Source organism: Pogoniulus pusillus, chromosome 19, assembly GCF_015220805.1.
Source record: "Pogoniulus pusillus isolate bPogPus1 chromosome 19, bPogPus1.pri, whole genome shotgun sequence".
NCBI classification, from domain to species: Eukaryota; Metazoa; Chordata; class Aves; order Piciformes; family Lybiidae; genus Pogoniulus; species Pogoniulus pusillus.
This window is the reverse complement of record NC_087282.1, coordinates 17,839,181-17,863,103: the sequence shown is the minus strand read 5'-3', so window position 1 is coordinate 17,863,103 and position 23,923 is coordinate 17,839,181. Positions and strand designations below refer to the sequence as shown.

Genomic DNA, 23,923 nt, shown 5'->3' with positions numbered 1-23,923 from the left:
CTTGGTCCTTGCTAGAAGTGAAAGAGCTTTTGACTATGCTGCTTTTGCCTGTTTATCGGGGACTGGTGCAGGCACTACTTACCACTGTGCTTTATCTTTCCCACAGCGGGGCAGGAATCTCAAGTGTGTTTGATAAGGTGCCTCTGTGTCTATCACAGGCCTGTGCTATGTAAACACTGAAGTTCTACTTGTCCAACACACACAGAGCAATTAGGATTTTTTTGACACCTCAGGTGCAAGGCTCCTAGAATGTGTTCACAGCCTTCCTAACCAAACTACGGTTGTTTACCCACAGGGGTTATGAGTGCTTTGATTTTTCTTTTAAAGGATTAATTTTGATTTAAAGTGATGCGTTACCTGGGAAAACCCCGCCGTGTCTGCAGGCAAAGATCTCCTAGCTGTTGTGAAAGCCTAACGGAGCCAGTCCCGTACAGTGGACAGTGCTCTGGCAGACGAACGTACCCAGGATCTTACAGCGAGGCAGCTTCTGGCCCCGCGCCTCGTGGGTGCGCTCGCTGTGACAGACACGGCTGCTCCACGGCCTCAGCAGTCTGCGGGGCAGAGGCTTCCACCACTCCCTCTGCTTGGACCCGGCAGCGCTGACTTCGCCTCTCAATTCCGAGCAGCTCTGCGGTTCATGATGACCTCACGCCGCTGGAAGCCAGGATGATGAGAACGGTAATACCAGATCTAAACCGAAGGGGAGCGGCTACAAGGACCGGAAGGCTCCACCAGCCGCTGCGGATCCGCACCGGCGGCTCCCGTCCCTGCGCCCCGCCCCGCCCCGCCCCGCCTCCGCGACGCCCTGCGCGCTCCGTTGTCATGGAGCGGCGCGACAGGCCGTAAAGTGCGCTGCGCTTCCGGCTGGCGCGGACGGGCGCGTCGGGAGCCTCGTGTGAGGGAGCGCCGAGCCGGGGGGTGCCCGCGGAGCCTCCTGTGAGGGAGCGCCGAGCCGGGGGGTGCCCGCGGAGCCTCCTGTGAGGGAGCGCCGAGCCGGGGGGTGCCCGCGGAGCCTGGGGGTGCCCGCGCCGCCTGGGGGTGCCCGCGCCGCCGCTCGCCGGCTCCAGGCACTTGGCCGCCCGGCGCCTCACCGCCCCCAGGATGTTCAAGAAGTGAGTGGGGCCTCGCTGCCTCCCACCGCGAGGCCGGAGCCTGGGGAGGGGCGGGCGGGCTGGGGGAAAGGGTGCCGCGGGCCGGCCCGTGTTCTGGGTGGGCCCGGCCCGTGTTCTGGGTGGGCCCGGCCCGTGTTCTGGGTGGGCCCGGCCCGTGTTCTGGGTGGGCCCGGCCCGTGTTCTGGGTGGGCCCGGCCCGTGTTCTGGGTGGGCCCGGCCCGTGTTCTGGGTGGGCCCGGCCCGTGTTCTGGGTGGGCCCGGCAAGTGTTCTGGGTGGGCCCGGCGCCTCTCGAACCCCGGGACTCGGTCCTGCCGGCCTGAGCTTGGTGCGGCGCTGGCGGAGCTAGCACGGCCCGGCGTTGCTCGGTGGTTAGGGCTGGGGCAGTTGCAGAGCGGGAGCGGCCGGTCCATCTCCCTCTAACTCCTCCTGTCTCCTTGGTCTTACTGGGCCGCAGCCTTCAGCCTCCGGAGCAGAAATGCTCCTCAGCCCGCAGCTTTGCCTTCGGCCGCGTTGGCCTGGGCTGCTCGGGTACTAGCTTATGAGAGAAAAAAGTAAGCTGAGTCATTAACTTGTTTGAACTTCAGGATAGTACAAAGCGTGCTTCGTATGTCTGTGGTCGGATTAAAAGAGTCTTCTAAATACTTTCGAACAGGGTTATAGTGTTACCCGCGGAGTCTACTTTATGAGTCGAATATATTAACACTGTGTGCCAAAGTGTATCTATGAGACTAAGAGCACGTTTCAGGAATGTACACTGAGTTTAGAATTGCAGAATCTTAGAATGGTTTGTGTTGGAAGGGTGCTTAAAAAATAGCTAGTTCCAGTGCCATAGGGACACCTTTCACTGGGGTGTCCTAGATAAGAACAAAGCCTACTAGGGGAGACTCTCCCTGTCTTCCCCCAGCCTGGTGTTTCCCGAGGACAAATGGAAGCATCCTGAAATCCTAGCTTTGAAAGCTGCACAGGTGTGATACTGCTGAAGTTTTATGGTGAATTTATAAATGCTTCTGAAGAATGCTGCTGACATATGCAGTAAACTGTGCATTTCTGAAGTATCTTTACTCGACAGATTTGATGAAAAGGAGAATGTATCAAACTGCATCCAGCTGAAGACTTCAGTTATAAAAGGTATTAAGAGTCAGTTGATCGACCAGTTTCCTGTTATTGAACCATGGCTAAACCAAATTATGCCAAAGAAAGACCCAGTCAAAATAGTAAGATGGTAAGTTTTCTTTCACTTAACACGTTGCTTTCGAGGTGCTGTGATTGCTTCCTTTATGTGTTTGTAGTAGATGAATGTAGTGTTTTTGATAAGCATCTTATCTGACTTAATAGTTCTTGTTTTGGCCAAACAAGAACATTTTATGTGTACTCTTCAAACTCTCAAAAGCAAATGCTACTAGGATATCTGAGGAAAATAAAACTATTCCAAGTAGTGGATGTGCAGCATACTTGGAGACTCTTCAGGGATCAGCCTGGTGTTGAAGGGATGCATTCAGCTTTATGATTTTGAAAGCTCAGATTTGTACCCCTGGTTGGATAACTTCCAGTAGCATTTTTTACTATTTTTGGGTTTTTACAATATAGTGCCTAGATTTAAAAAAAGCCTCCTGCAATAGAAGGTAGTATATTTTCACTGATTCCTTTTTGTGTACTCGGTACATTGCGTTTAAGAACACCCATGGAGGAATTACAGTTTATGTGCAGCTGGATGGTTGTAGATTTTTCCCTTTCTGAAGAGGAAAGAAGTATGCAGGAGGACGGTGTTGAAAAATAAGCCATAAAAACAAAGCTTTAAAGATAAATCTTGCTAATTGACTGTGTTAATTCTCAAATTCCAACATAGACTAGACTATGAAGTGATGTATTTCAACTGCAAAAGAGTTAAGTAGCTGTTGGAATATTTTATTTTTTTTAATCTTGCAGTCATGAACATATAGAAATCCTCACTGTGAATGGTGAGTTGCTGTTCTTCAGACAAAGAGAAGGGATTTTCTACCCAACGCTAAGGTTGCTTCACAAATGTAAGTTTCCTGGGGATAGTAGTGGTGGGGAGAGAGAGGTGAGCACGTGATTCCACAGAACGTTTTAATTTGGTTCTGCAGGAGGACTTTAAGATCTATTTAGGAATATGAATATATAATATACTTTCTCAGCTGTAACATACTGGTTTGCTATCTCAGGTGGCTATACATATTGCTTCCTCCACAGTTACTGTAATGCTATATGTTAAGCAGTCTGATTTCTAAGAATTAAATTGTGCAAAGCACAAAATCGAGAGAGGTTTCTCTGTCCCAGAAATGTAAATTTTCTGGTTTTAGACTTGAAAAAACAAAGATAGAGACCTTGCTTGAACTCTTTTTGCTTCCTTCCAAATTACTAGAAAAAATATTCCTTAATCATGAGTTTAATGATATAAAGTATACTGGTTTCCTGTAAGGATTTGTGTAGCTTCCTTTTTGCTTTCTACAATTTACCCTCATGTTACTTTTCTTGCTAGTCTCACTGTTCTGCTTGTGTTACTCTGACTTGGATGAGTGTAGGTGTCTGTAAAAATGTAATTCAGTCAAATTTCAGTATTTGAAATCCTTCAGAAGGGTATGTGCACTTGGAAGAATGGCTTTGTCAGCTGAAAGCCTCCATGAATTTTGTCCATGCTTTGCCTTTTTTTTTTTTTTCCTGCTAACATTAAGCTGGTTTTATTTCATGTAAGAGGTTATACATGTAATCTGAGGAATATTAAACTTCTTTGTTTTAAGACCAAGTGTATGGGCACTTGTGTGATTGTTTTCACTGGGGCAATTTAGTACAAGTGTTACTTTGTGTGGGTATATCGGCCTAGTGCTGGGTTACTCTTTGGTTCTCAGATAAAAGATGTGGTCTAGGAGGACAGTACTTGTGTCCTTTTGGGACTTTACAGCCCAGCAGGAGCTCTGGCAATTTTCTCAAGTTTCCTACAGTTGCAGCATGCTCTATATCTAATTGCCCCATCTAAACTGACTTGATAATGAGTTATGCCTGTTGTCATCTTACTGTATTAATTGTGATGCTGTGTCTTTCCCCTCCTAGATCCATTTATTCTTCCACATCAGCAGGTTGATAAAGGTGCCATTAAATTTGTACTAAGTGGAGCTAATATAATGTGCCCTGGCCTGACGTCTCCTGGAGCAAAACTTTACCCTGCTGCCGTTGATACTGTTGTTGTATCCTTCTTTAACTAGGAGTTACTGCTTGCTGTTGAGTTCAATTTCTGCTCTTGTCTGATCATAATCCGAATTACTTTGGATTTTAAATGTGTTTCATGGAATAACTAGTAAGTGGAAAGTTGCTGCAGAGATTCAGCTGCTATGTGGCAGAGTTGAAATAGTTCTCTTTTTCTCACTGTGATCCTTGAAGCCTAATAACTACTGCTGCTGTGCTATTGAGTGGGATGCTGTTCCATTAGTCTAATAGATAGGTGGGTCTTCCTCAAGATTTTATGCAGAGCTATTAAAGGACTTGTATGGTATAATTTGTCTTGCTTTATTAATCAATCTTGAATCTCCTATAGTCATAGAAGACTTTGCTCCTGTTCCTAGGGGATTTGGAAATATATTTAGGATCAGTTTTGCTACAGTCAAAACTTGTTCTGTGTGGCTGATGAACTCAGCATATGAAAAATGAGAGAAGTATGCTAATCCCTTTCTCATTACATTACTGAGAAAGGAACCCTTTGCAAATGCAGCATTAATAATACCAAGCTGTGCTGTTTTTGTTGTCCTGGGTGCTGTACGAAAATATCAGCAGTTAGCACCTTATGCTGCCAAATTTTGAAAAGTACCTGTCTGATTTTAGAGCTTCTGGGTTTTCAGATTTATCTTGATTCTTCTGTACCTTGAAATCTAAAATAACCCCACAAACACATGCAGTTTTGTTCCAGGAAAGGTAGACTATCATCGGTCAGTGTTAGACACGAAGGAAGAAACAGCGTGGTGCTGAGAGGTCTTTTTCTGTAATTGCTGTTTAAAATTCATAAATACATGCTTTATTCTACACAGTGATTTAGTTGTTAAATGCAGTGCATTGTTGTGCTTACACTAAATAGAGCTAGAGCTCTAGAATTAATGAAAAGGTAAAAGTTCAGCATGGGATTTTGAAACGTTTTGCAAAGTCATTTCCTCATGTTTTTACTTTTCTGAAATAGTTAAAAGATCTGTTTTCCTTAACTGCAGTTCATAGGCAATAATGGCAGAGGGCAAACAACATGCATTATGTGTGGGAGTAATGAAAATGTCAGCTGAGGACATGTAAGTGTTAAAAAAAATGAAATTGGAATATAAGTGCTACTGTCAAGGTTATATTGCTGCATGTGTTGTTCAAGTATGTAATTTTAAGTGCTATAATAACAACATCTTGAATTAGGATATAAGGTGCACCAGCCAGGTTTGGGCTGTATTGATTCCAGCCCTTTCTAGCACTTGTGTGGCTGAGGAAACTGATCATGTTGTCAACAAGTCCCTCTTTCACATGGAGATGGTTCTCAGTAGCATCAGCCTGTCTGTACTGGGTCATTCTCTGGTCCTCAGTCATCATGGTAGCACAAAGGAGAAAGGTGGGAGTGTGTTAGAGGGCAGGGATAGAATAGGACTGCAGCAATCTGGATTTGGACATGCTATTGAGGAATTCATATTCTTCAGGATCCTTTGTAGTGCCTTCAGAAGACTACAGAGTAGGTGAAAAGAGAGGTACTTCTGTCCCAGTCATACATCTGCAGTGCTGTGCTCTGATTTGCAAAGACTTGCCTGTATTCTTAATTCTGGCTTAAATTCAGCAGCCTTTGGGTTGAAAACTCTGTTCCTGTGAGATGCAGCATTAACTGCAGAGGAAAATGAAATTATACTGATCTATGCAGGCTGATAATGTGGGTTTTTTTGTGTGCTACTGTTTAGACCTGTAAATGGTGAAGCAGTGTTATTCCAGTCACTTGGTGTGTTTGCAGTGCCTGATGTGTTAACATCAGTTAATGCAATTAATGTGGCAGTTCTTTTCCTTCCTGATTACTCCTGGGCAAGCTGTATAAGTAATGCAACACTTAATGTAAATATATTTTATTTTGCAGGGGAATGAAACTTGTCCTTGTTCCCAGAAATTTCTCTTTGTTTATTGTGACAAAATTAGATCTTTCCATTAAATAATGCACTGAAAGAAAACCAAAAATCCAATACAGGCACAAACCAAATCATTTTAGAAAGATGATGACTCAAAATATATAGAGGCATAATATATCTTGCAAGTAGCAGTGAAACAGCTTACCTGCATTTGATAGTCCGTGGCACACTTGGAACCAGAGCTTGTCAAATTTCATGTTACACTACCTCCTTTGCTAGGAGAGGGGAAGGTTGCTTACAACCACTGCACTATTTTGTAGAGAAATTATAAAATGAAGAAAAGTAAAAGTGTTGTCTGAAGAACTGCCTTCCACAAAGTAGTAGTTACAAATGTGGAAGGCAAATACTGTCCTCATATCATTAAACAGTGCTTGTAATTACGTGTACCCAAATTGCTTCCTGTCCGCCTGCTGTTGAAGGTTTGACTTGAGAGATGACAGTTGACAGACGTTGCAGTTTCTACTTGAAATATTGTACTTTGTACTGCTCCAATATTTAACCTAGCTAATTCTTCTGTACCTCTTTCCTTCCTCCTACAGTGAGAAGGTCAACAAAGGGATTGGTATTGAAAATATCCATTATTTAAATGATGGCCTTTGGCATATGAAGACATACAAGTGAAACAAAGAACTGTGTTACTCCAAAGGAATGCACTTAGATTAAATGTGGACTGCTTTGTAATTCCTTGTTTTTAATGTGACTGAATGTACAAATTATTTTGTTCTGTGGCTCTGCTAAATAAATCAAGTGAATGCGAAAGTACTGTTAGGCTACAATAGTTTTCTAGACTTCCCTTTATTACAGTTCTTTTGTTCCATCTTAAACTCAAGTCTTCAGTGGCTGAAGATACCTGGTGGAAAGATCCTGCATGGACTGTGAGTAGACTATTTCAAATGAAAAGAAGGAAAAGGTCAAGAAATGTTTACATTTTTATGCTCTTCTACGAGAGTAATATGAAGTGTGTGGTTAACATGGTTTATGAAACCTCCAAAACATTTCAGATGTTTTTTCTTCTAATGAACATCTTGTTAGTCTACCTGTTTCTTGAATGTGGAGAAATCTGGGGTTTTTTTACTTTTATTTTTTAACTTAATTTATTAACAGCATTAACTTCAGTATTTTACTTCAGGGTTTTCTCTTTTTAAGATACATGTATCTGCATAGGATTTATGAAGTTAGACTCTTATGTGGACTTAAAATTCTTTTCTGCTAGCTCATATCTGAAGAGTGTAAGTTCAAATTTCTACCTGCTAACACTTTGATACCACTCTGTTTGTAGCGGAGTTTAAAGTAGTGGTGTGCATGCTCCAGATGGAGTGTGTGCCAACTTGGTGCCTGATGCTTTACTCCCTGTTTGCCTTCTTCAGTGCAGAAACAAAAATCACAATTTAACAAAGGGATGGTAGCAAAACACAATTATCAGTGTAGTCAGGAGCAACTTCTTCAGGTGGAATTTCAAAAGATCTCTGCTTGTGCACACTGCCACATAGATGTCCACCTACAGAATGAGTTAGAGCACTGGATTTGACTGGATAATCCAACTCGTTGTTCAGCAACTGCATACCCAAAGATATGCCTATGGAAAATAGCCTGTGCCATGGAATCAGTAAATAAACTAAAGAAATGTAAGGTCTGCCACACGTAACTGTCTCTGGAAGCATTTATTAGTATTTCAAGTCTCTGTTCTAACACTTGTATTTTATGATGGTAGAATGCAATTTTGTATGCAAGTGCCTTGTCTTGGTTCTGTTCTGCTGTTCTGGTTTGCTCACCTTAAGATCTTTACAAAAGATAGTGGCAGAGATATTCTGATTGTAAAGGCAAATTAAGACTTGGGAGATATTACTTAAGAGCTATCTATAGATTTCCTGCGAAGTTATTTTCAAAATTGTACTTTTGAGAAGGACAGGGCAAATGTGAAACTATTTACCAATGTGGGAAGACAAATTAAGGTCATTACAGCAGTGCTGCAGAAAAGTTTGGTTGGATCTCAGCCCTTCCCTTCTGAATATTAATGGACTTTTTCACCTATCTGAGACTGCTGTAAATTTACTAATTTCTTGGTGCTAGGGGGATTGAGTTTGTGCTTCAGTGGTTCTTCATAAAACAAACTAGCTTTGGCTTGCCTTTTTCCTCTTCCATCTTGTTTCAGAGTGTGTTCTAGTACTCTGAAATCTAAAAAAATTAGACTTATTTTGGTTTGAATTGTTAACTCCCCCCTTTTTTTAACCTTGACTTGCACTCTGCCTACTGCCTTTTATATCAGAAACACCACTGAAATAAAAACTTAACTTGCTTTGCCAAAATATTCACAAGTGTGGATCTAACCTTATAAAAATGATTCTGCGAGAAAAGCTGAATTGCACTTAAATTCATTTGTGTAGCAGTTTGGTAATACATCCACCTTACTAAAGCTTTGTCTGGATATGTTTAGGTGAGCTCTGTGTGCCATGGAGAACATGCACAGTGAGACAAGCTGAGCTAGGAGAGCTTGACTGTTCTTGAGGGAAGGACCTGATGCTTAAAACAGGAAAAGGTGGATATTCTCACCATCTCTGAAGCAGCTCTTTCACTTCCTCATCTGCCATCTTGCAGTCCAGGATAAGGTGTGGTATTACAAAGGGAGGAAAGGATAAATATCTTCATAGATTTTTTTTTTTCAATGAACATTGCAGCACCAGCGAAGCCTGCCCTAGCCTTATGTGCAGCAGATTGATATAGTACTTTCCATAAGTCCTGAAGGATCCAGGTCAGGTAATCCCAAAAAAAAACAAGCTGGCAAAAAAAACTCCAAATGCTTCAACCCCCAAACACCACCACCAGAACCCACCACACAACCTTCCCCTAAACTGAGTAGGGGAGAGTCTACATGTTTTTTTGCTATGCATGTAACCAGTTCTACAGAACACTCAAAGGTTTGGAATGCAAGTATGTGTTGCTTTTTTGGCAACTTGGTGTTAAGTGCCCATAGATTGTACTATACCCCACTTGTATTGACAGTTAACCAACTTCCTGGTGAACGCTATTAGCGCCACTAACAGGAGTGAAAATAATACTGAACCTTTATTCTAATGTGCTTACACATGAATTGAGTTTTTAAATGAGCAATTATCCTTGCACTAACAGGCCCTCTAGCTGTGTTAATGCTTATTAAAACAGAGTATTTCTTGTCTCCTTAAAAACAGCAGTCCAAAGGTCATTTAGTGTTACTCTGACCTGACTTCTAACAGCTCTCTTGTCAGCTTGCTTCCTCCTAACAAGGCCTTACTGGGTTAGGAGGTTGCATGTAAAGTGATAAGAGCTGAGTAAACAGCATAGCTGAAGCTGTGGTGTAGTTGAGTGTAAAGGAAATACCTTCAAGTTAGTCTCAGAGTCTGAAGCTGTGGTCATTTTTATTGGTACATCTTAGAAAGATATAAAGACATTCTAGAAATGTCTGGAAGAAGGGAAAGAATCAAGTCTTGTAAAAATATACCAGTAGACTAAAGGTCGCTAGAGTTTTCATTAATAAATATTTACATGTACAAACCCCCCATATAAACTTAATTTCATTGTGTCATAAACAACTTGATCATTTCATTCCAGCACTGTCAAAACCCAGAAGCATTTCTGTATAAAAGATATAGAAAAAAAGTTCTCCTTCCACAAACCTAAACGTGCAAAAAAATCCCAAAAAAGTATGCCAGTACTGCTAGATACAAAAATTGAATCTGTCAGTACAAAATGTGTCACCAGAAGAGCTGACTCCATTCCAGGTCTCCTGTGAAGAGATGTCAGTCATTGTCTGAGCCTGCAGGTGGCAAGAAGACAAGTGCATCGTTGTACGTGTGGCCGTAGGGTCTCAGTCTGTACACACCGTACATCATCACGTGCATGTGGTTTGGGGCCAGGCCGCTGAAGGTGATGGCCATGTCAGAACAGCAGCCGTCGACCACCTGCTGAGGGTGAGTAGCCATTGCTTCCTTAATGAGAGCACTGACTGATTGAGTGTTAAAGACATCTTTTCCTTCTGAGTCTTCTGCATTTTCTGCAAACACTCCAGTGTACTTCAGGCAGATTGCCAGCTGTTTATCCTCCTCAAGTTTCCAAATCATACTTCCCTGCTCTGGACACTTGTCAGAGTCTTCAAGAACACGGGAGAGTCTTCTTAGTGACTCAATGCTCAACACAATTCCTCCCTTAGCATCGACATACTCGAGGTCACCAGATTTCACAGTGTGACCTATATAAAAAGGCTGTGAGGGGTCTTTTTTCAGTAAGAAATACTTGAGGTTTTCAATAATAGCAAATGTTGTTGGATATGCAAGGAAGAACCAGCTGAATTCATCTTTATAGCGTTCATATGTTATCTGGTAAGCTTTTCTCATCATCACCCATATATCATTTGTGTTGACAGCCACAGAATCAAACACTTTGACGTTTTCAGAGCTGTAGAATTCTGCCTTGTCGCAGTGCTTGCTCCATGTCTCTTTCACTGCAGCCCAGTGCCCCAGATCTTTGGGTTTCACAAGGATGATGCAGTAAACACGGACACTTTTACTAAGCTCCAACCGTTCACCTTCTGAAAGGTTTAAGACATCTTCTTTGTTGGGAGCCTGGATGTGATGGTGCTCGTGGTGATGCGCTTTAGTCCCGTGGCCCACTTTAATATGTCCAAGGAGTGTAACCAACATGCAGAATACTCCTCCAAGTACCACACCCTTCATAAAGGAGCTGCTTTCAGAAGTCATTTTTTCCTAGAAAGGAAAGAAGAACTTGTAAGAACTTGCAGGAATAACTTGACTATTTCAGATTTCCTAGAGTTTTAACACCTCCAGTTTGTGAGCCCAGCTGCTGTTCCCTTAAACGACACAACAGGACAACGATGGTGAACAAGCGGTGACAGAAACAGAGTTCCCAATCTCGACTCCCTTCGCCAGCAGCGGTACAACAGATCTGGGCAGAAGCGCTCTTGTACCCCAGGCCTGCTCCGCAGCCGTGATCACACGGCCCCTGCCGCTACTCTACGCCAGCCCCGTTGCTTGGCCACCGAGAGAACCGAAACACCACCTCATCGGCCCGGCCGCTACCGCGGACACGTCGCGGTCCGTGTGAGGCGGCGCTTCCTCAGGGCAGCTCTCCCAGAGGCCAGGTCCCGTTAGTGCCACGCTCCGCCACCCTCCCACTCTGCCGTTCGGGACCTCGCTAACGGCGGCCCGGCCCTTCCCACTGCCCGCAGTGGGAGCGCCGGGTGAGTCTTACAACCGGTGGGACTGGCCCTGCCTTCCCTTCCCACGCACGGCTCCGGTGACAGGACGGCCCGAGCGAGCGAGCGGCTGATGCTTACCGACGCCGCCAGAGCCGCAGGCAGCAGCCGATGAGCAGCAGCCGACTAGCAGCCGCCTCCCGCCCCGGAAGCGCCCCGCGCCGCTGCCCCTCCCTTCCTGCCCGCGGAAGCGCCGCACTGCGCGGTGCGGCGGCGCCTCCTATCGGCGTGGATGCCACTTCGCAGGGAGCTGCCTTCCCACCGACCTGCGCCCTCACCCGCCGCATTGCGCACCCAGCCTGGCCTGTCACACCCTGCCTCCGCTGCCTCCTGCCCCGGCTTCGCCTCTTACCTGTGGCGGCTGTTTCCCGCGCAGTGCCTTCGGCGGGCGGCCCTCACCGCGGGCGGGCGTCCTCAGGGCTGGCGGGACAGGCGCGCCTGGAGGCTCCAGTCAGGGAGAGGCGGGAGAGGACTGGAGTAAAAGGCGGGGTCGCCTCAGCACCCTTGGGGTTCCAGGACCGGGCCCGTGTGCTGCCGGCTTCCCCTTCTGCAGGGGCACGGCGGCGTTTGGCGACGAGCGGCTGCCCACCCGGCGGAGGAGGAACGCCGTGGCGGGGCAGCCCTGCCATCTTGCGGGGAAACGCTGCCTGCAGCCGCTCCCGCCGGAGCCACGCTGCCTGGGCAGAGCGATCTGCCAGAGCGTCGACCGCTTGACCCTTCCGGGCTTAGGAAACCATTGCTGGTGCTTCAGCAGAAAAACGTTACCAAGTCGTGGCTTGGGCTGGGTCAGCACGTTACAGGCCTGAAGAGACTCTTCTGGCTCTGCGGTGTGTGAAACAGATTCACGTGGCACAGTGATGCATGAGGTCTCACAGCAGCTTTTGCTGGGTGCTGGGGAGTGATAGTAGAACTCGCTTGGATGCACACGTCCTCCGGCAAAATGTCCATCTCAAAGTACTGCCAGAACCTGTATTTAAGAGCTGGTCATTGCCCCATGGGCTGGGAACCACTCACATGTCATAACCAAGGCCAGCCCTAAGGTGGAAGTGAGGAAAGCCAAGGGAGATGCACAGTCACACAGTAGGAATGAGCCAGAAATGACTCCTCAAAGATCACCACAAGTGGCTGTGCATCAGTTTTGTATTAAGACAGGCAGGTGTGCACACAAGAGTTCATCCAGATTTCATCTTTTCAGTACTGACTAGCTGCCCATTGGCACGTTCTTTGGCTGCAGCTCCACCCCTTTCTTCCTAGTGATCCTTCGTACTGTCTCCACTGCCTTCTCAAACAATAGTGGCTTTTGAAACCTGCAGACCTGTGCCAGAGTCTGAACTGCTGACAGAGCTGAGCAGCCCCACAGCTTGCCTGGACAGACGGCTGATCCCCTGCTGTTTCCTGTTTGCCTTTCCTCCCTCCCTGCTGCTGCATTTGCCTCCAAGGAAAGACATCAAACATTATGTTCTCAACGTGTCCATGAGATACTGGCTATTATCAAAATGTATTTCATAGGGACTTTGTTCCAATTAATGTGAAATGTTTCAGCTGACACATGAGTTGTCATCTTTTACAGTGACTGCTTGTTAATAATCACAAAGGACTGTCCACTCTCTTGGAAACAGACTCATCTGTCTCTGTTATGCAAGTGTGCAGCAGAACAGCTGGGCTAGAACAGTGCAGGCTCATTCAGAAGAGGTAATCAAAGCTAGAGGTGAACTATTGCAGACATTTCTGGGTAGTTAAGCACCACATGAGCTATATATGCCATGCAGAAAGAACCCCTCATCAGGAGATACTGTTGAAATTGCCAGAAATAGAGAGGTATGTGAGACCTGTGAGAGCTGACTTTCTTGTCACGTCACCTCGTATATTTCTCAAGCTACTTGGGAACACACAAGTTTTAGCTGTCTGCCTGGCACCATCAGAAGATGGTGTTTAGTGTGGTTCTGGTCTGAAGGTTGCAAACTCTCATCCCGAATAGCTGAACTCCCATTGAAGCCAACAGACAATGAAGGAAAAGGGCTTTTATGAGCCCTGTGACATACCTGTAACTTCCATTGTTTCATTCAGTCCATAGAACAGAATAGAATAAAATCAACCAGGTTGGAAGAGACCTCCAAGTCCAAGCTAGCACCCAGCCCTATCCAGTCATCTAGACCATGGCACCAAGTGCCTCATACAGGCTTTTCTTGAACACCTCCAGGGACAGTGACTCCACCACCTCCTGGGCAGCCCTTTCCAATGGCAAATCACTCTCTCTGTGAAGAACTTCCTCCTAACATCCAGTGTAACTGAAGAAACATGTCTGCTGAGATCTTCAATTCTTATGGAAATCCCTGTTCTGAAGACACAAAATGGTAAGATAGAGATTCTAACTGGCAGGTAGATAAAGCCAGATTTCTATATTCACTTAACAGTGAGCTGCTCACCATTTCTTTGGGAGAGGGATGGATTCTAGAGCTAAACTTTATTATCCTCTTCTGAAAATTTTGCCCCACATTCTCTCTTAACTTTAGTTTCACATTGAAAATCTGGAATCTGGAAAGACATGGCCTCTCCAGAGCTCTTGTGCATCTTGAGCAAGTGTGCACAGCCATATTTGACACCAAGATGTTGTCACTGTACAAAGGAAGAAGGTTTTAAAGCCAGCAAGCAAAATGGTGTTATATATTTAATACTAATTTAAAAATTCCAGTTGAAGTACCTCCAAAGATTTGTTCTCTCCAGTTGGACAAAATGCTGTAGTTACAGGGTGAAATTACATAGCCCTCATTTTTATAGGAGATAATGCATAATACAATCTTCTGGCCTTGAAATCAGTTAAGTTGATTAACTGTGTTAAACAATAGTTTTAAATCGCTTTCCTCTCCTCTTTCATCCATGAGCACTGTCAAGGAAAGTCTTGCCATTGAAATGGCCATTATTTAGGTGGTACCCTCAAGCACAGGAAGATGTATAAAAAGCAAAAGATATGTGACTGTAAAAGAACTTACCATCTTTGGACTGCTTTCTAATTTCTTCATATTTTTAATGTGTGCAGCTGAATACTAAACCTATCTTATTCTCTGGGTATGCTAAATCAATCAAGTGAATGCTAATGTCCTGCTAGATCCAGCAGTTCAGCTGGAATTGAACTAGCAGAGACAATGCCTAGAGCTGAACTGACATCATTGTGAATGGCCCCGATGCACAAATACAACAGAAAGAGGATAGGAATGAGATATTTTAATGTCAACTCTCTTAGTAGCACAGGGGGAAAAAAAAGAATCTTCATTGGTCAAATAGAAACAGACAGGAAAAAGGAATAACAAAACAAACCAACCAAACAAAAAAGATAGAAAAGTCTTGTTTTTCAAGCTCCCAAAGGACAAAAAAAAGTGAAAATGGAAATAGAATTCAGTCAGAAAGAATGAGTTCTTAATAGTGCTTTAAAATAAAACGTGTGGAACAGGGATGAAGTGGTTTTGCTGCATCTTTAAGCAGCTTGCTTTTGGCAGTCTGAAGTTATTTCAAAAAGAGCCTCTTGAGAAAATTATGGTCTCAAATGATGGTTTTTCAGGCTCAGAATGTATAGGCAAGAAGCACCATTGCAAACAACAGTGACAAAGACAGCCCTGTGGCACACGGAGGGATCAGGAGAACCCTGCTCTTTGGGTGTGTTGCCTTGACATGTTTTGCAGACACCTGTGGAGCCTAATCCCAGGACTAAGTTTGTGTTTTGGTTTACAGGAGTTTTGGTCCAGGGTCTGAGAAAATCTTCTCTAGACACTCAGTTTAGTTATGTGCAAGACAGTTATGTGGAGATACAGAAAAGCTTCTGGCATGATGTTTATTGTACAAAACGTTGTGGTGAGTAAATAGTTGTTAGTAAACAGAAAAATCTGTTCCCATTAAGGGAAGAATAGGAGAAGGACGGATGAAAATAGCAGAGCATCTGACGGGCCTGAATGTCAGTAGCTTCCATGAGATGCTTTCTTGTATCAAATGGTGGCATCCCTTCACTTTTGCCAAGGAAATTGAAGTTTTGAACTATTATGTTCTTCAAACAGACATTCTCTTTCCTATCCTGATGTGCAGAGGCAAAGCAAAAGTGTCTGCTAGATATGTGCTTGTGACAAACTGAAATTATTGAAGATATTAGAGCAGCAGCTCAGAGCTCTGTACTGCAATTATAAATCTGTGATTCAGCAGAGATGTAGCATGAACATTATATGCCTGGTCTTAGGGTGAGAGCAGAACTGCTTCATCTTTACCCATGAAAGAGAGAGCTTGTCCTGTAAAGAGTGGATGCTGTCACTCTGGCACCATGATCAGATGCAGAGTCTTTGTGCTCTCTGGTGAAGCAGGGATGGAAGCAGTGCTGATAGCAAGCACGCATGAGCAGGGAGTAGCACAGACTGCAGACAAAAGAGGAGAGCACATAGGGTCCGCAGTTGCTGCATTTGAGATCAGTCCATGTGACAGATTTTAGCCTCTTCCAAACAGTTGCTGACAGTGTTGTATTGTCTCAGTGGGGCTCAGGTCGGCCTGTCTTAGTGTGTTGCTTGGTTTCTGCTGGTTGAGTTTGTAAACAGCAGGCTGTTTTTAAGCTCCTGTCTTGCTCAGCCTCTGTTACTGCAGCTAACGTGCTGCAGCATTTAGCAAAGGCACTGCTGTCAACATCTAAACCACAACACTCCTGTGCTCTAACTTCTATTGGTCTTTACCAGCTGCAGAAATGCAAAGGTGCCACTGCTCCTTAGCACTGTGGTAGTATTTAGAGTGTGCCAGTGGCTTAGTTGTATATGAGGGGGCAGCAGGACAAAGGCACCTGAAGGGGGGTCCTTGAGCCTGCCACACTTGGTGTTGCTCTTGCCTGTCTGTCTGCATTAGAATGGCAGTGGTGCAAAGTGAATATTGGTTCTGTTCACACCAGCCACACCTCCCAGCTGTGTTTTGGTGACAGGGTGCAAGCCATTGCTACTGCTGCTTGATGCAGCAGGTACAGATAAGATGTCACACATCCTACTTCCTAAGGAAAAGAGGTCCCAGGTGGTAAATAAAATGAGGTCTCTTAAGGGGCAAGGGAGATGCTACATGCTCTCTTCTCTAATTTCTACAGAGCTTCCATGTACTTCATGCACTCTAAGCAGGACTTTTTTTTTCATATGTGCAAAATTTAACATGCTCATAATTCTGAGAGTACAGTGATTGCTTCAAATGTTGATATGCTGGTACTAGTGCCCTGATTCCCACCTATATCTAAACATCTACCTTAAGGTAAGAATGAAACATTGTAATACTTTCTTAATTTTGCTAGCTCAGTACTTTGAGGAGTTTTTCTTGAGGAAAAAAAAAATCATAAATGTTTGGGTCAGTTGTATCAGTACAAGAGGCTGTGAAGCTGCTGTGAAGGAACAAAAGTCTCTGTAGGAGTGTGAATTGTCAGTGATGTACAGTGTCTATCCACATTCTAAAAGATTGAATTAGAAGTGATAATTATGTGCTGTTTTTGCTGCTTAAGTGGTTTAATGCCATTGTGACTGTGCTACTTAATGGAAAAGCTTAGAATCAGACTAGCATGGGAATACTGAAGATTTTAATGGATTTCTGCTCAAGTCATTCTTCCTATGTGGAAACAAACCCACCAAAATGTATAACTAGGTCTTTGAATTCAATTATTAGTCCTCTCTCCTAATTTGAAGAACAAAATTATCACTTAGCAGCAGTTCACTGAAACAGAATTTTACTGATACTAGTCATCTCAATTCTGAATGTGATTTTTGCTGATCAGAACAAAGTTAGAAGTTTCTCAGTGCTGAATCAGTTTTAATTGTCATTCCTAAGCAGTTAAAATATCAACAGTGTGCATTCAACATCCGTCAAAGAAGCTGCTAGAAATGTTTTCAATGGATTCTCATGTGTTACCTGGCTTCTCTGATTGAGGAAGAGGCTTTGGAACATCATAATTGGAATGGGATTGCAGAAATAATGCACAGGAAGACAATTATGCCACACACTTGGAAGGATTCTTATGGGCTGATCCTGAAATTTTATAGTTCTAAACCACATCTGATGGATTTCATCATAATGTGATCCTCTCTCTCCAAGGAAATTTGCAGTAGTTTAGGTGAAATGCTTGTTTTGACTATGAAATGAGAAAGAGAAGTAAGCAGAAGTCTGAACAGTTATGGGTTATTCTTTCACAGGTTGGTGCTAAAGTGAATGGTTTGAGGTATTGGAGTGGTGTAACTTGTGCTCTGTGAATGTGGATGGAGATATTCCTGGCTTGTAGGGAGGTGCTGTTGGTTGCAGCTGCTATTGTAAACTGAAAATCAGAAACAATCCTTTGTGGAAGTTTTGCAAGACTTCTCTAGAAGGATACGAGTAATGGTGGGAAGACTCCGTTCAGAAGACCCTTCTTTTGATGATTAGCCACATATTTCCAGCTGTTCATGCAGCTGGTTATTCCCCAGGATTTTTTACATCCTGTCCAAAGGCTAAAGAAACTCAGGGAAGAATTTTTCTCTGTGGTGTTAACTATCGAAACTGCTTTGTCCCCAATGCCTCATGGTTGCTATTTGTGCTTTTTGATTCCTATACTAGAAAGCTAAAGTCAGGAATTATTTAAGCCAGCAAGTTGCTAGTCCTTTCTCACTGCCAATGTTTTGATGTTTTATACAGGGTGCCCAAGAAGCTTGTTTGTCCTGATAGTAAATTTCTGGGTGTTCATGACAGAATATCCAGTGTCACAGCTTGCCAATCTGTTTAGCTTCTTATCTGTCCTTACTTTTCCATGTATTGATATTTTGTTTTACCTCTTCCTATGCTTTAATGACAAATTAAAATGTGTGATAGACCCATATTTTATGTTCCCAAGGTCTTTCTGAGGGAAGTACTGGGATTTCTTTACAGTTGCATGCAGTTTTCCTGACTTAACGGCAGGACAACAGAGCAGACTCTTACAACTATGAGCAAATACTGTAAGGTGGATTTTCTTTCCCTTTTGAAATGGAGAAACTGGCACAAGTTGGCATAAATGCTCATCTGCGAATCAGTATCTCAAAAGGCTGACTCTGAGGTTTACAGATGCTGTGTGGATCAATGCAAATATTGCTTCTTCATTTTCTACTGTGATCTCAAATTGTCTATTAGCAGTAGCTAGGCTGATTGTGGTGTCATTTCTAGTTGGAAGTCCATCAGGAATACTACCATGATCAACATTGATATGGGTCTTAATACCATCCCTTCTCCACAATTTGAAGTCAAAGGGAAGCTGGAGTGCAGGATCAAGCCCTTAATTTGTTACTTACATTTGATTTGAAGCTTAGTGTCCAAGGTCAGGCTAAAAGGGTAAGGGAATAACTCAGGCCTGTGAACAACTCATCATGTTAGACAGAAAGCAATTTGGTTCAAGGCGCAGCCTGTTGGAAGATTGCCACTTTCTTTCTCTTTCAGTACTGTTCTGCATTCTCACTTCTGTAAAGAGTCTCTTCATCCCTTTATGTGGCTAGCTGGGCTTCCTTCCTGAAACCTTCCCAGATTCAAACTGCATTTGGCAATAATTTTATATTTATGTCTGATACAAAAGTTTTCAAAGGCGCTTCACAGACACTCATCAGGATAAAAATGCAGCCCTAAAATCTGTCTTATTATAATGTTTCCTTTGGAAACCATTTAATATCTTACAAGCATGCTTTGGCAGATGATGTGGCCCTTATAGTAATAAATCACAGGAATATAAGACACTTCACTGCAGCTGCAACGTGGCTAGTTAGGATCCTATTCAAGAAAAAGGCTTAGGCAGTGTGTTTTCTTTCCTATGCTCTGCTGTACCATTTCTCCCTCTTATAGATCAAGTGAAAGGACTCTCAGAATGCTCTTATAATTGTCTCCTTAGAGTTATAATCTGCAAATGCTTTTTTTTCTAAAAGATAAAAATACCCAAATCTTAATGGAGCCCTTTAAAATGGCACATCATTAACTCTCCAACCTCCTTCATGGTTTTGTAAATCTCTTTAATAAGGGCAAGAAGAAGCTTAGAGAGGTCTCTTTGATTAAAGGTTTGACCTGGAATTACTTTGAATTCGTATTATGGACTCAGCAGGTTTACTGTGGCAGTTTTAATAGAGGTTTTTTTGGTAGTGCTTTGCAGGTACAGCTCTAAAGAGAGTAACTGTTGTACAAAACTTGCTGAAAACACAGCAGAAGCAGCTTGATGTCAGGGCACTATGTTGAAAAGTTGTATCTGTAGAGCACCAGCAACAAGCTCTCTTGCTAGCTTCAACCCTAAAGTTGCAAGTCTTGTGAGTGGGATTATATGGCAGAATTTCAAGGAAAGGAGACCAGATTCAGAAGGAACTTCTTCACAGAGAGAGTGATTTGCCATTGGGATGGGCTGCCCAGGGAGGTGGTGGAGGCACCGTCCCTGGAGGTGTTCAAGAAAAGACTGGATGAGGCACTTGGTGCCATGGGCTAGTTGACTGGATAGGGCTGGGTGCTAGGTTGGACTGGATGATCTTCGAGGTCTCTTCCAACCTGGTTGATTCTATGATTCTATGATTCTGTGAGGTGCTTTCAGCCCTGTGCCCAGGGCTCCTGCCAGTTTATAAACTCCAGAATTTATCAGTTCTAAGAAGTGGCTCGAAGTGGCAAGAAATACAGCCAGAACAGTGAGTTTCATGGACCTCAATGTGCTCGGTGCTTTGTCACCATGCATAACTTAGCTCAAAGAGGTGACCAAGGACACCAAAGCTTACAAGACTTTTAAACCCCACTAATTTTGAGTCTTATATGGGTACAAGTTTCTTAGAAGGTGATGTTCCTATCAAGATCACCTAATAAATGTACTTTATTTGTCAATGGTGGACTTATAATTCTGATTAATAGAAATGCTTCTCTGTAGGATTGGTAGCTTCTCACTTCTCCCTTGTGTATGGTGTGTGTGTCATGGCTGAATGTAAACAGTTTTCTTTGCCAAATGTTCAGTGATTTTAATCCCTTCTGAGGCTGAAGACAGAGGGATCTTCAGCTGTTATCAGAAGCCCTTAGCTCATATTAAGACAGGCTGAGAAAGGTGGAATTGTTGAGCCTGGGGAGGAGAAGGCTTTGAGGGGACCTTATAGCAACATTTCAGTACCTAAAGAGAGTCTACAGGAAAGCTGAGACTTTTTACAAGGGCATGTAGCAATAGGATAAGGAGTAACAACTTTAAACTGAAAGAGGGTAGATTACAGAATCATAGAATCACAGAATCAACCAGGTTGGAAAAGACCTCTGAGATCATCAAGTCCAACCTATCACCCAACCAGTCTAATTAACTAAAGCATGGCACTAAGTGCCTCATGCAGCCTCCTTTTAAACACCTCCAGGGATGGTGACTCCACCACCTCTTGGGGCAGCCCATTTCAATGACAAATCACTCTTTTTGTGAAGAACTACTTCCTAACATCCAGCCTAAACCTGCCTTGGCACAGTTTGAGACAGGAACAGCCTCAAATTTAGATTAGATGTAAGGAGGAGGTTCTTTATTGTGTGGGTGGTGAGGCACTGAAACAGGTTGTCCAGGTAGGTTGTGAATGCCTCCTTCCTGAAGGTTCAAGGCCAGGCTGGATAGAGCTTTGAGCAACCTGGTCTGGTGAAAGGTATCCCTGCCCATGGCAATAAGGTTGGAACTAGATGATCTTTAAAGTTCCTTCCAGCCCAAACCATTTTATGAATTTCTTAGAATAAGCTCTATTTCTACAGACTGTGGGGCAACTGAGTGCAGATCTGTTTAGCCTAACTAGGTGGCAGGAGGCTGAAATACTGCTGAGGGAAGCATTGCTGGAGAGTTGCTTGAACAAGAAAAATATTTAAGCTGATCCCATAGGTAACTGGCATTCAAATCACAACTCTGTTGAGTACACCCGAGACCTCTGGTGCCACAGTGTAGAGGACACTGTAGAGCACTGGCAGTGCTGTAGTCAGAATCCAGTGCCAGATTCACTGTAAGCTTCCTGAATGCCTCAGGGGTTTTGGGTATTTGAAGTTTCCTTACTGTTCCTCTTGAAGAAAGGTGGTTGATGTAAATGCCTCAAAGAGCAGTAGCATAGCACCTGCCTCCATTTGTGGCCAAATAGGGTAATAGAACAAGTTGAACAAAGTAAAGCGTTTCATTGATTTTGTTGTAGCTCTGGGATAGCAATCTGCGTACATCTTCACACAGAGAGAGGTGATTATTCCTGCCTGTGTCAGCCTAGCCCTTTTTGGACATATTACTCAAGCATTTAAGCCTACTCAAATGCTGGATAACCTTAGTCTTTGTGCAGTGCTGATGTAACTGGTGGAATGGTCTGATGGTAATGAGGTGAAAGGGTCACCATTGTCCTTTGTATCTGAGGGATATGCTGTCCTTCATCCTGGGCTTGATCCAACTCCAATTAGATCATGCACCTGCAAACTTTTCTATTATAATACATACTTCTATAAAGATTGGACCCTTAGTGTTTGTCACTGAAGTATGTGCTGCTACTCGTGCAGTGTCTTCACAGGCATTGGCAAGAGCAGAAGAGGATCACATCTTGTTAGGAAAAAATCAGCATCTGGAGAAATATGTGTTCTGTGACTTGTGCTCCACAGCCCTGACATATTTCTTGTGTGGATCAACCAAAGGATAATTGAGCTATCCTGTAGTCCTCAGCTGCCCATGAGATCAAGCTTTTGTAAGAAGGAATATATGAACCCATGGATGTGCCACTGTTGGTGGGCATTTGGAGTGTGTGATGACAGGCTAGGGAAAAGCATGCATGGTTTTTCCTGTGCTGCACATAGGAGAGGTCCTTCTGCTAAGCTTGATTTCATTTTTGTTATGGAACTTAAAATAGTATCAGAGTACCTGAAGGACTACTGCTAAGGCAAGTCCAGTGTCTCTCCAGATGAGGGGAGGGGAATATTCACCCCTTCCCTGCTTTAGACACCTAATGTTTTGATCCTCTGAATCACCCTCTCTGTTGGAGACCCCCTCTACTTTTACCTTGTGTTCTCCTAGGGGAAATGCAAGCTTCTACCTTTGGATACTAGTATCATAGTAGTATCATAGTATCATAGTAGTATCATAGTATCATCAGGGTTGGAAGAGACCTCACAGATCATCAAGTCCAACCCTTTACCACAGAGCTCAAGGCTAGACCATGGCACCAAGTGCCACTGTGTTGAAAACCAAAGCAGGTTTGTGCTCCTTCGTGCACTTGAAGCTGGAATAGGAAAAATAAAAATCCAGCCTTCTATGCCTTGAAACTCTGACATCTGCCTCCTATTCTCTGATGTTCATACTATGCTATTTCCCCATCTATTTTACTGAGTGCGTAGGAGCCTTTATTGCTTCCAGTATTTAGATGGAATGAAAACTATTGCTTAAATGAATAGCTCCTGAAATTGTTTCCTTGCTGGGAATCATTAATATGCCATATGGATTGAACTCATGTAGCTGAGCTAATATTGCACCCAGAATTGCTTAAACCATTTCTTTTGAACCCTTAACTCTTTATTGGGTAGGAAAAGATGATTTTTTTTTTCCTTTTAATGGATATACACTGCAGTCATTCAAGATTTCACATCTGGGCATCTCCTTCTCCTGCAGTATTATACATCTTCTTCTTTCAGGATGTTTTGCAAAGTTATTCCCAATTCAGATGTGAGGGAAAGGAGGCATAAGAAATCTCAAAATGTCTCTTGCAGACCTGAGAATAGAGCTGCACTCTGGCTTCCTAAGACACCAGGCAAGCCTCTCCACTTCCCTATGCTGTGGTCCAGAAACCTGTATTCCTCAGGAATACATCTCTTTCTCCAGCACTCAGAGGTCAGTGGAAAATTCAGTAGGAACTGGTCAGAGTAACCAGTGTTGGGAGACTTGGAAAAGGTGGAAAATGTAGAGTAAGGACAAGATTTGAAGGCAGGTGACTGTAAGTGGTTGACAGTGCTCTCTTGGCTTGCTGCAAATGCAGAATTAAAAACACTGGCTTCATTTGCCTTCCTCAAGCCTTTCTGTGCTTTACCTGCTACATGCAAGTAAATAGTCACTATGCCTCAGCTGACAAATGGTAGTTCATTAGTATAAGGTAATTCAATTGCTTGTGATTGTCTTTCTCTGCTCTCAGTGTCTGAGAAAGAAGAGTATTCTAAATTGTAAGGGAAATAACCCATCCTGATTTATGCCACTGGGAAAAAAATCCCAGAGAAAGATTAATTCCAGCAAACAAAAGTGTCTATTTACATAAATGACTCTTAGCTATAGTGAGCATTAAACATAAACACGTCTGTTCTCTTCATGTGCTGCTACAGTTTTTAGTGTAGAGGCTTAAGTGCTACAGCTAAGGAGCAGTGGAAGCTTTATAGCTCAGCTAGGCATTGAAATGGTGCTGATTTGGAAAGCTTGACAGATGAGATGAGCTTGAGAAAAATA

At 43.6% G+C, this 23,923-nt stretch overlaps 2 protein-coding genes across 3 annotated transcripts; one reads left to right on the top strand and one right to left on the bottom strand.

The window, feature by feature from the left end:
- The first annotated feature begins 891 nt into the window (after positions 1–891).
- Positions 892–7,901, top strand: MCTS1 (MCTS1 re-initiation and release factor). Its single transcript, XM_064159499.1, has 6 exons — positions 892–1,112; positions 2,183–2,335; positions 3,040–3,137; positions 4,183–4,316; positions 5,332–5,399; positions 6,800–7,901. The coding sequence occupies exons 1-6, from the start codon at positions 1,102–1,104 to the stop codon at positions 6,879–6,881; spliced, it is 546 nt and encodes a 181-aa protein (XP_064015569.1). The 5' UTR covers positions 892–1,101; the 3' UTR covers positions 6,882–7,901.
- Positions 7,902–9,627: 1,726 nt separating this feature from the next.
- On the bottom strand, positions 9,628–12,272 carry C1GALT1C1 (C1GALT1 specific chaperone 1). Of its 2 annotated transcripts, none has more exons than XM_064159498.1 (2): positions 11,858–12,272; positions 9,628–10,996 (listed from the first exon to the last, which is right to left on the bottom strand). In XM_064159498.1, exon 2 carries the CDS (start codon positions 10,988–10,990, stop codon positions 10,034–10,036), a length of 957 nt encoding a protein of 318 aa, XP_064015568.1. In that variant the 5' UTR covers positions 10,991–10,996; positions 11,858–12,272; the 3' UTR covers positions 9,628–10,033. The 2 variants fall into 2 exon arrangements, with proteins under 2 accessions (XP_064015568.1, XP_064015566.1); XM_064159496.1 differs by lacking the exon at positions 11,858–12,272 and adding an exon at positions 11,587–11,663.
- Between the last annotated feature and the right edge of the window lie 11,651 nt (positions 12,273–23,923).

Bases quoted from the DNA above. Each gene is read 5' to 3' on its own strand.
- MCTS1 (XM_064159499.1), top strand. The intron at 3,138-4,182 runs GTAAGTTTCCTG...TTCCCCTCCTAG, and splicing joins GCTAAGGTTGCTTCACAAAT to ATCCATTTATTCTTCCACAT. The intron at 4,317-5,331 runs GTATCCTTCTTT...TGCAGTTCATAG, and splicing joins CTGCCGTTGATACTGTTGTT to GCAATAATGGCAGAGGGCAA.
- C1GALT1C1 (XM_064159498.1), bottom strand. From the start codon at position 10,990: ATGACTTCTGAAAGCAGCTCCTTTATGAAGGGTGTGGTACTTGGAGGA.